Below are 12,176 nucleotides of genomic sequence, written 5' to 3' on the forward strand. Positions count from 1 at the left end.
GATTCAGTTCACTAGACTATTAGATTAGTGCGTACTTTAAATCAGCATTTCTCAACCTTTTTTAATTATTGCCTCCTAAAGAGCTTTTTTTAGACTTTTTTTTTTTTTTCTAATTGCCCCCATGAAATTTTAAACAAGAAAATACATTACTTTTTTTATTCAGTGGGACCCCTGGGCCTGATGCTTTTTAGCTAAAACTTCAATGTTTGGTATGATGTTAGTAAGTCTAATTCTGATGTCTCCTCTTGAAAATATGAATTCTTTATTTCTTTTTTAATATTTTATTTACTGAAATATTAACTAAAACCACTTCCAACATATAAGATGTTGGAAAACAAAGAAGTACTTAGGCCATTTCATACCACATTGTTGGATAAACAAGTTTAGTTTGATCCCCACAACTCTGCCATTCCACCTTTTTTCGAATTTATATTTGCATTCTTTGTTATATTTTAATTCAATGAGTTGAATTTCTTCACTAGCCAGACCTGGCATCACATCCAATTGGATCTAACATACATGGCTTCACTTCAAAAGAAAATAAATCTGAAAATCTATTTTTCTTTTAAAGAACACATGATCTGAATAATTCTTAAGGTCATTCTCTACAAGAAATTCATTTATTTCAGCTAACTCTTGCATACCATGAAATTGTTTTCTCATTAAATTGCTTTCAAATATTTCCAGTTTTTCAGTGAATGCTTTTAATATGCATTTGCAGTCTATCACCGTATTTAATTTCCCTTGAAGTTATTCATTAGTTCAAAAAATCCAAGCCATATAATGTTTGTGCTTGCTAGTCTTTGCTAAATCTGTCTCCTTCACTTTTTAAAAATCTTAGCTTCCTTTAGAAAGCCATCTGACTTCTGTATATTAAAGAAGCCTCACATACTGTTCATTATCAACACAATTTTGACCTTGTCTGCTGAAGAGGTTCAATATCAACCTCGTCTGCTGACAAGGCTAGTGGGAGCCAGAAGTGTTCAAAGCTGCTAAGCAGATTTTTTATTTATTGATTTGAAATTGTTTTTCTAAAACTTTTTTGATTTGTAGTATAGCATTATTTTGTGATTAATCTGATGTATTTATTCTTTACTCGGCCTTGTAATTGCATAAAAGTATCGGTAAGGGTATCAAATCCATGTATTACAAGTTGCAGCTCTGCTGAACGAGAAGTTTTTTAGCCATATTTAGCCGCTTTATTGACCAATTGTTACATCAAATTATTTTCTATTAGTAGCTTATAGACCTAGTCAGGATCCTTAGTTTATTCTGAATTGAGACAGCGAGATTTGGAACTTAATACTTGTGTCCGTAGATTTACTGTTCGTAACTTGCTGCCATTTTTATACAACACGTTATATCCCGAACTAGATAGCGTAAGCCTATTATAGTATATAATATTGTCAATTAATCAGTAAAATCTGTTAAACTTCATTGTCAATTAAATTGTTATTTTAACTAAATACATATAATGACTTAGATTACAAACATAACTTAATTAATACATAACTTTATATGGAAGTTATATAAATGGAACTAGTAGATAATACTGAAAAATATAGCGTTATAACTGTGTTGGGATACAAGTTTAGGGTTATAATTTTGTATTGAAATTAAATCAAAATCATGACTGACCAGAGCAGCAAAGCAAAAGGCTCAAGCCAGTGGGAGTGCAGTGGCTCAGGGGAGAACTGAGGGGGCAGTTGCCCTCTGAATCACAGCCTCTTAAAATGCACTGCTTGCATAATTCTGGAGCAGTCAGGTACAGGACATGATATTGCCATGGGGGGGGGGATGTCTTTGTGTATGCACGATGTAAGGAGTGTAACGAAATCACGCGACATCTGTGTTGTTATTGGCCTATATGAGAGCTTGAAGGACAGGATGGATGCCCTCGAAGGATCTAAATTAAGGGTCCCCATCAAGCTCTCAGCTGCCCACATCAATGCCACAGCTTGCATTTGGTCATCATGCAACACGGCGGCAAACCCCAAGGCAGAATGTGCTGAGCCCAAACGAACTAGTAGTTGGTAACTTTATTGTCAAGGAAACAGGGAACATGCTTTGTAAAAAGATAGGTGGAACAGGACCAGGGCATGTCTGCCAGGGGCAAAGGTTGATGACGTAGAGCGGATATCATCTTTTAAGGGCACAAAAGGTGATATATTTGTACATGTTGGCACTAATGATATTAAGAGTAAGAGACCGGCAGAGTTACTTAACAAGTATAGGTCACTGTTGAAAAAAAAAGCTGTGAATTAGGGTTGAATTTGAAAGTGTCTGCAATTCTGCCCAGACATGATAGGAGGGAGTATATGATGAGAGCCTTGTTGATTAATTCAGCCCTGGAAAGATTGTGCAAGGCTCAAGGGGCAGAATTTTTCTGAGCCTGGTCTGTACTTGTTAACAGGAGAGACTGCTTCTACAGGGATGGGATACCCTTAAATAGAAAGGATGCAAGAATATCTGATGATGCTATCGAGGCAGTGTTAGGTGGGTCAGAAAACTGCTAGCTTGGGGATACAAGGATGAATAGATTGCCAGTAGCCACTGGCAGAGGTGAAAGTGATTCTTGCACTGCTTCTATTGTAATGAGCAGTGGCCTGGAAAATGGGATGCAGGATATTTCAGAGACCGCTGAAATATCATGTGGTACAAGTAAACACATAGGTTGTGTTAGGGTAGCTAAGAATAGGAACAGGTGCATGTATACTTGTGTGTACACCAATGCTAGGAATTTGGTAAATGAATTTGAGGTATTGCTCCAAAAATCAAAGGCGGATATTGTTGGGATATCAGAGACTGTGTCACACAGATATAGGGAATTCAGAACTAGAATTTCGGGAGTACAATGAAGATAGGAAGGGAGGAGGGGTTATGCTATTAGTTAAGAAACACAAAATCCAAAGAAGTGAAGCCAGTCAACATCACTAGACGGTGCATTGTCGAGTCAGTTTGGTGTGACATAAGCATTGGGAGATCAAAATTGAGAGTAGGAGTGTGCTATAGGCCTAATGACTGAGTATAATAAGAAACTGTACAGGGAAATAGTGGGCCAGTAAATCAGAGAGTCTTATAATGGGGATTTTAATTTCCCAGATATTGACTGGTATTTGTGGGTTAGTTACTCAGACTAGCAAGGCTTTTGTGGATTTATTGGATGATTGTTTTCTACATCAGCATGTTTGGGTGGGCAACTAGAGGGAGTAATACTCTTGATCTGATTATCAGTAGCTGATTCTTCATGCATTAAGAATCTGCAGATAAATTAACTGCTAGGTGGCAGTGATCAGTGTGCCGAAGTGGGATTTACTCAGATGTAAATACCATCAGGGGTAAAGGGAAGGGATTTTGCTTTTGTAAAGGTGACTATGAGGGTTTGAGACTGTATTTAAATTCTATACAGTGGGACCAACTGATGATGTTACCAACAGCAAATTCAAAATGGGAAGCATTCAAAGAACATATCTTGGAAGCTACTAGGCTTTACATACCAACTAAGAAATATTGTTCAAGGTTTAGGCCTAAATAGATGTCAGATAAACTAATGAGACATATGGCAGAGAAGAAAAATGCATGGGATACATATAAATTAATGGGTGAAATGGAAACCTATGATAGATATAAGCTGGTTTGTAACCAAGTTACAAAGGAGGTTAGGCAGGCAAAGGCAGATTACAAGAAATCTTTGGCAAAGGATGCAAAGAAAAACAGCAAAGAGTTTACTTATCTAAACTCTAGAAGGAAGGGGATGAATCAGATTGGTCCACTTGATATTGATGGTTTGACTGTTGATGATCCTGCTCAGGTAGGTAACATGCTAAATTAATATTTTGCATCAACATTCACACATGCTGAGTTATTCAGCGAGAGGAATGCCAGAGGTGTATTCAACTCAGGCAGTAAGCTAGATAATCTTGTAATAACTGAGAGTAAAGTGGAGGAGAAATTGTTGAAGATAAACAAAAGAAAGGCACCTGGGGTGGATGGGATCTATCCACTATATTAAAGGAGGTAGCAAAGGAAATAAGCAAACCCTTAGCCATAATTATGAGAGCTTCCTTGGACTCAGGGGAGGTACCCACAGACTGGAGATGTGCAAATGTGACCCCAATTCACAAAGGAGGATCAAAGGCTGACAAGTAATTATAGACCTGTGAGTTTAACTCCTGTTCCAGGAAAATTAATGGAGGAACTGGTTAAAGAAGCACTGCAGGATCATCTAGACAAGACTTCAGTTATAGCTCGGGCACAGCATGGTTTTGTTAAGGGAAAGTCTTGCCTGACCAATTTGATTGGATACTATGATGCAGTCACAAAAGAACTAGATGCAGGGAATAACTCTGATATTATATATTTGGATCTTAGAAAGGCTTTTGATACAAGGAAAACTGCTGCACAAATTGGAGCAGTGTGGCATTGGAGGAAAATTGCTGCTATGGATAAAGGGATGGTTGAGGGGAAGAAGACAGTGGTAATCAATGGACACTGCTCATCATGGACTAATGTTATTAGTGGAGTCCCTCAGGGTTCAGTGTTGGGTCCATTATTTTATGTATTTATAAATGATATTGATTATGGTATATCAAGCTTAATGTCCAAGTTTGCAGACAATACAAAGGTTGGCAGGGTTATTAAGGACACTACAGACGCTATGCTGCTGCAACAGGATCTGGAAAGTTGGGCTGAGAGATGGCAAATGAAGTTTAACATTGACAAATGTAAAGTACTACATATGGGGAAACAGCAACCCCAGAGCAATGTATGAACTCTGTGGTACTACACTGACAGTGGTAGAGAATGAAAAGGACCTGGGGGTAATTGTGCAGGCAGATATGAAGTTCTCTGAGCATGCAGAGGGCTGCAAGAGTAGCTCATGGTGTCTTGTCAATGATATACAGGAAATTTTCTAGCAGGGATAAGGAGATGATTATTCCCTTGTATAAGGCAATGGTGAGACCACACCTTGAGTACTGTATACAGGTCTGGAGGCCTTATTTCAAGAAGGATGTAGAGCTGCTGGAACAAGTACAAAGAAGGGCAACAAGATTAGTGAATGGAACAAAGGGTTGCTCTTACAAAGAAAGGCTTAAGTTTTGCAAATTACAGTGTCTGGAGACTAGGCACCGGCGAGGTGATCTGATAGAGGTGTATAAAGCCTTGAATGGTTTGAGCATGCTCAATGCTGATGGATTCTTCCTCTTGCTCAGAATAATCACCTGAGAGGGCATAAATTGAAATTGAGGAAAGACAGATGCAGGATAGATGTGTGGAAATTTGCCTTTAGCCAGCGTGTAGTTGGTTGGTGGAACAGACTTCCATCCCTTGTTGTGGAAGTTGATAGCCTAAATAAATTTAAGGCTCAGCTGGACAGGTATTTCGAACAAACGGAGGGGTGAAGTGGAAGTTTTTTTTTTTTGGCTGATGCTGCATAAGCTTGCTTTCTTGCATCAAATGCCTATGCTAATGCTATCATTTCCTCATCCCATCCATGTCTCATATTGACCAATGAAACAAAAGAATAAAACCATACCACTACCAAGGTAGCAGCTGTCAGAAAGGTGCAAATGCCAAGAATTGTGAGACATTACCTCTGAAAGCACTCAGACATTTAATGTCTAAACAAGCAGTGGTGGCATGAATTAAATCATGCCCACCATCTTCCTTTTTATCAATTTCTCATTCCTAATATAATATCTGTATATTAAAAATCAGATGTCTCAGTGGAAAAACCCAATGAGAGAAATTAAATATTAAGGAATAGGATGTTGTTGGGTATTGATGAACTTTGGATGGCAACAAACCATTGTAATACCCATGGTGTATTACAATGGGTTTGCCCCCCAAAAACCAATTTTTGCTCCATTGAGAATCCCTGCCTCAAATATAGCATCAATGATACACATGAACAGGCAAAAATTTTGGTTTGCATCCTCAAATTATATACCAGAAATTCTCCCACTTTATGAACAGGTTCTGAGGACTAATATTTATAAATTGTAGAATTTCTGTACTAATATCTAGGAGAATGAAGATTATTATTGGTCGCGTTTAATTTGTCTGCATCTAGTTTAATTATGACTCTGAGGGCACTGACTCTCTTTAAAAATTACAGCTGTGAGTTACAGGCTCTGAAAAAGTGATGTTTGCCTTTTTATTTACATAATTGTTATTTTATATTGTACTTAATACATAGAATTATAGTTATGCTGGTTATTTTAATTTAGATAGTTTTTGTGGATTACTACTTAATTTACATAAAACAATTATTTCGTTCAAATCTTGCAGCCATTGTTTTTGTATATAGTGGTAGGGAATTCAAATTTTTCATTCAGATAGCCAGGTAGCTCTAACGCATAATTATATAGATTAATATGCTTCACTGTTTCTATTAGATAGCATAGTATTAACATTTAATTTTTTAATCTTATTAATTTAAAATAGCATGCTCCAAACTAGAGCAGCAAAGCAACGGGCACAAAGTGGCAGGAGTACTGTGACTTGGGAGAACTGAGGGCGGGCGATTCTCCAACGCGAAACAGCCTAAAAAAATGTGCAACTTGTGAAATGTTTGCCGAACTCTCTGGAACGGAACATGATATTGCCATGGGGGATGTCTTTGTGTGTGCACGGTGTAAGGAAATCAGGCAACTCGCCATTGTTATGGGCCTATATGAGAGTTTGAAGGACAGGGTGGATACCCTCGAAAGATCTAAATTGAGGGGCCCATCAGGCTCTCAGCTGCCCATATCAACGCCAGAGCTTGCATTTGGTCATCACGCAACACAGTGGCAACCCCCAAGGCAGAATGTGCTAGTCCACAGGAACTAATAGTTGTTGGTGACTCTATTGTCAGGGAAATTGATAACATGCTTTGTATAAAGGATAGGTGGAACAGGACCAGGGTATGTCTGCCAGGGGCAAAGGTTGATGACATTGTAGAGCGGATAACATCTTTTAAGGGCACAAAAGGTGATAGTTGTACACATTGGCACTAATGATATTAAGAGTAGGAGACCGACAGAATTACTTAACAAGTACAGATCACTGTTGAACAAAAGCTGAGAATTAGGGTTGAATTTGAAAGTGTCTGCAATTCTGCCCAGACACAATAGGAGGGAGTATATGATGAGAGCCTTGTTGATTAATTTAGCCCTTAAAGATTGTGCAAGGCTCAAGGGGTAGAATTTTTCTCAGCCTGGTCTGTACTTGTTAACAGAAGAGACTGCTTCTACGGGGATGGGATACACTTAAATAGAAAGGGTGCAAGAATATTTGCTGATGCTGTTGAGGCAGCGTTAGGTGGATCGGAAAACTGCTAGCTTGGGGGATACAAGGACTTAATAGTTTAACAGTAGCTGTAGGAAGAGGTGAAGGTGATTCTTGCACAACTTCTATTAGAATAAGTAGTGACCTGGAGCGAGGGGTGTTGGGGGTTTCAGGGACGGATGGCAGTTATCCTGAAATAGGTAGGTATATGGGATGTGTTAGGGTAACTAGGAATAGGAGCATGTATACCAAATGCTAGAATTATAGTAAATGAATTTAAAGTGTTGGTCAAGACATCAAAGGCAGATATTGTTGGGATATCAGAGACGTGGTGTCACACAGATATAAGGAATGCAGAAATGGAATTTGGAGTACAATGTGTATAGAAAGGGAGGAAGTGTTATGCTGTTAATTAAGAAAAACAAAATCAAAAGAAGTGCACCCAGTTGATATAGATGAACAATGCACTGTTGAGTCAGTTTGGTGTAACATAAGCACTGCGAAAGGAAAAATAAGAGTAGGAGTGTGTTATAGGCCTAATGACTCGAATGAGTACAATGAACAATTATACAGAGAAATAGTGGGCCAATAAATCAGAATGGCTTATAATGGGGATTAACTTCCCAGATATTGACAGGAACATGTGGTTGGTCACTCACACACTAGTCAGACTTTTGTGGATTTATTGGATGATTGTTTTCTGCAGCAGCATGTTAGAGAGGCAACCAGAGAGAGTAATACTCTTGATCTGGTTATCAGCAGTGATCATTCGTGTATTAAGAATTTGCAGATAAAGGAACCACTAGGTGGCAGTGATTACAGTGTATTGATGTGAGATTTACTTAAAGATATAATTACCATCAGGAGTAAAGGAAAGGGTTTTTGCTTCCGTAAAGGTGAGTACAGTGGTCTCAGTTTTTTTTTTTTTTTTTTTTTTAAATTCTGTATAGTGGGATAAACTGACAGTGTTACCAACAGTAAATTCTAAGTGGGAAGCTACTAAAAGTTTCATACCTATTAAGAAATACTGCTCAAGGTTTATGCCTAAATGGTTATCAAATGAACTAATGAGATCCATAACAGAAGAAAAATGCATGGGATGCATATAAATTATCAAGCAACTCAGAAGCCTATGCCAGATATAAGCTAGTCTGTAATCAGGTCACAAAGGAGGTTAGGCAGACGAAGCCAGATTACGAGAAATACTTGGCAAAAGATGCTAAGAAAAACAGCAAGAATTTCTTATATAAACGCTAAAAGGAAGGGGATGAATCTGATTGGTCCACTTGACATCAATGGTTCTACTGTTGATGATCCTTCTCAGACAGCAAACAAACTGAATGAGTATTTTGCATCTACATTCACACATGAGGAATTATTAAGGTTTGAAAATGGCAGAAGGTTATCAAATTGTAGCAGGATACTTAATGATTTTGTAATAACTGAGAGCAAAGTGGAGGAGAAATTGTTGAAGTTAAACATACAAAAAGCACCTGGGGTGGATGGTATCTATCCAGTTATATTAAAGGAGGTGGCAAAGCAGCTAAGCAAACCCTTGGCCATAATTATGAGAGCATCCTTAGACTCAGGGGAGGTTCCCACAGACTGGAGATGTGCAAATGTATCCCCAATTCACAAAGGGGGATCGAAGGGTGATACGAGTAATTACAGACCAGTTAGTTTAACTTCTGTTCCGGGTAAAATAATGGAGTCACTGATTAAAGATGCATTGCAGGATCATCTAGACAAGACTGCTGCAGTAACTCAGACACAGCATGGGTTTGTTAAGGGAAAGTCCTGTCTGACAAATTTGATAGGATATTATGAGGGGTTACAAAGGAACTGGATGCAAAAAATAATTTTGATATCATATACTTGGATTTTTGGGAAAGCTTTTGACACTGTTGTGCATGAAAGACTATTGTCCAAATTGGAGCAGAATGGTATTAAGGGTAAGTTGCTACAACGAATAAAAGGATGGTTAAGTGGGAGAAGACAGAGGGTGGTAATCAATGGGCGCTGCTCTTCGTGGACTAATGTTATTAGTGGAGTCTCACAGGGTTCAGTGTTGGGTCCACTGTTGTTTTGTATATTTATCAATGATATTGATGAAGGTATATCAGGCTTAATGTCAAAGTTTGCAGATGATACAAAGGTTGGCAGGGTTGTTAATGGCAGTGTGCTACTGCAACAGGATCTAGATAATTTCGGCAGACAGGCTAAGAAGTGGCAACAGAAGTTTAACCTTGACAAATGCAAAGTACTGCATATGGGTACGTTTCTCTAGGGTAGAACCCTAGAGAAACGTACCAACTGTGTGGTACTACACTTAAGGTGGTAGAAAATGAAAAAGATCTGGGAGTAATTGTGCAGGCAGATATGAAATTTTTCTGAGCAATGCAGACAGACTGCCAGGGCAGGTCATGGGGTTTTGTCAATGATATATAGCAATTTTGCTAGCAGGGAAAAGGTGATTATCCCTCTGTATAAGGCAATGGTCAGGCCACACCTTGAGTACTGTTTACAGGTCTGTAGGCCTCATTTTAGGAAGGATGTAGATTTACTTGAGTGTGTACAGAGGAGGGCAACAAGATTGGTGAGGGGAATGAAGGGATCCTCTTATCAAGAGAGGCTTAAGTTCTGCAAATTGCAGTGGCTGGAGACTAGGCACCTGCACGGTGATCTGATTGAGGTATATAAGGCCTTGAATGGGTTGAGGATGCTGAATTCTGATGGGATCCTTCCACTTTTTCAGATTACAAACCTAAGGGGGCATAAATTTAAATTAAGAAAGGACAGATGTAGAATAGATGTGTGGAAATGTGCCTTTAGCCAGCAGGTGGTTAATTGCTGGAACAAACTGCCATCTGTCATTGTGGAAGTTGATAGGTTGAATAAATTTAAGGTGGAACTGGACAGGCATTTGGAGGGAATGGTGTTTTTTTTTTTTTTTTTTTGACTGATGCTGCATAAGCTCATACACATGCTTTCACATGTCACCACCACCACCACCACTACTATGCCCAGACAAGATAAATTGTTCTTTGAAAAATAGTAAGGTTATATTAAAAACTGAATTAACAAAAAATATTGATTTTTGCATAAACTTACATCATGCCACTTATATTTAACAAAAATTCAATTTTTTGAATACAATTTTGTGCCAAGTGTAAGTTGCAATAAAGGCACTGCCATTATTGCAACTTATACTTATTTACATTATCAGGCAGTTGTGTTATTGCTATGGTTCTGTTCATTTTGTGTGGATGGATTATTGTATAAAATAGGTACCAGTAAATTCAGCAAATTTTTTTAACCCCTTCTTTGGGGGTTAGCCCAAAAGAACTAAAGAAAATTAGCCTTTTTATAGGATAATTTTTCATATTTTTGGTAGATTGATTTTTGAAGAGTTTATAAAGCAGTACTTTTTGGCACCTTCAGTCTGAACTTTTTAGCAACTTAACCAGAATATTGGTATTTTTCTCTAAAATAAAAAAAAAGCTGAAACCTTAGCACCAGATACCTGGTCTTCAGTGAGAACAATTGATTGAAATTGAACACAGGTAAAGTGTGAATTTTAATCTGATTTCAACCACTTTATTTCAATTCTATAATAATGAAGAGGGTTATATCTGGGTATACTCCTACTTGCTGTTTTAAAAAAAAAAAAAGCAGAAGTGCTAAAGGTTAAATACATTGTTCCATTGGATCAGAAATCTGTGTTAAATCTGTGTTAAAAGTAGGAATGCTATAAACAAAACTTGTAACAAAGTTTTCAGTATCTGAAGTATAATCAGAAATACACCGCATGCCAATATTATGCACTTAATATTTCCTTTATTTTTAGAAGAATTAAGTTTGTTTGCAATTAAAATAGCAGGTGCAAAAATTTAATATTTTGTGAAAATAGTGTTAAATAAACATTGAAATCCATGAGCAAAAGAGCAAGAATTAGTATGCTCCCAGAAAAGTGCTGAACTTTTGTTTTTTTTTTTTTTTTTCAGCAATAAAGAAAATTGATAGCCTGTTAGATGGCACCACCAATGATATGCTAAAAACTTTTATTTCTGATAATAAAGGAAGTAGTATGTGTATATTAGTAATTCTCTAATTAGATATCTACTCCCTCTGTTAAATATTCCTTTTTTTTTCCCTTTAGGTGCCTTTGGTGCTAGAGGTGGACGTGGTGGACCTCCACGGGGTGGTTCTACTCAGGGCCGTGGAATGGGACGGCCAAAACCAAATAAATGAACTTCTAATTTCTAGGTTATTGATCTGAAGAGTTTAGTTGCAATGAAAAAAATAATTGCAGAGAAGTTTTCTTGAACTCATTTGAAGAAAATGTTAGTGCAGAAATTGCACATTTTTCACAGAACTGATAATTTTCCTAGTTTGTTTTTGTTTAGAATAGAGCTAATTTAAGTTTGCCTTACATTTTAAGGCAAAAATGTATAGATCCTCTAAGAAGAGGATTGGTGGCACTAAGAATTTCCTTCAAAATGTGATGCTGGTTTCAATAAAAAATAACTTACTGATTGGAGCGTTTGAATTTTGATTAAAAAAAAAGGTATTCTTTTTCTCTATGTAGAAATAGATTGATATTCCTATGGAAAGACTATTTTGAATTTCATATGCAGAGCTTTTGACATTTTTGCAGGTAAAAAATATATTCAAGATCTTTTTGTTGTAAAGAGTATAAAAGATCAGCAGGGCACCATTTTCAGTAATGGTCTGATGGGTGCTAAAGTGCACAAAACAATACTTTAAATTCCTTCTTAATATTAAAATACTTTCAGATAGCATTCCTGAAACTAAACATCTTAAGGTAGCTTATCTGCCACAACATGGCAAGCTGACTGATTTACTGCTGCATCTGTACCATGTGATAATATGATCAAGACTAG

General features: G+C 37.4%; 1 protein-coding gene across 1 annotated transcript in view; it reads left to right on the forward strand.

Moving 5' to 3' along the window:
• LOC150086115 (U6 snRNA-associated Sm-like protein LSm4) overlaps nt 1-11,807 on the forward strand; it is a 54,517-nt gene extending 42,710 nt beyond the window's left edge. The window contains exon 5 of the mRNA XM_090373721.1: nt 11,432-11,807. Coding sequence (XP_090229847.1) covers nt 11,432-11,523 — 92 coding nt within the window. The 3' untranslated portion in view covers nt 11,524-11,807. The remainder of the gene's footprint in view (nt 1-11,431) is intronic.
• The last annotated feature ends 369 nt before the right edge of the window (nt 11,808-12,176 follow it).

Source organism: Mastigoproctus giganteus, chromosome 5 (genome assembly GCF_048544385.1).
Source record: "Mastigoproctus giganteus isolate SK-2022 chromosome 5, ASM4854438v1, whole genome shotgun sequence".
Classification (NCBI taxonomy): Eukaryota; Metazoa; Arthropoda; class Arachnida; order Uropygi; family Thelyphonidae; genus Mastigoproctus; species Mastigoproctus giganteus.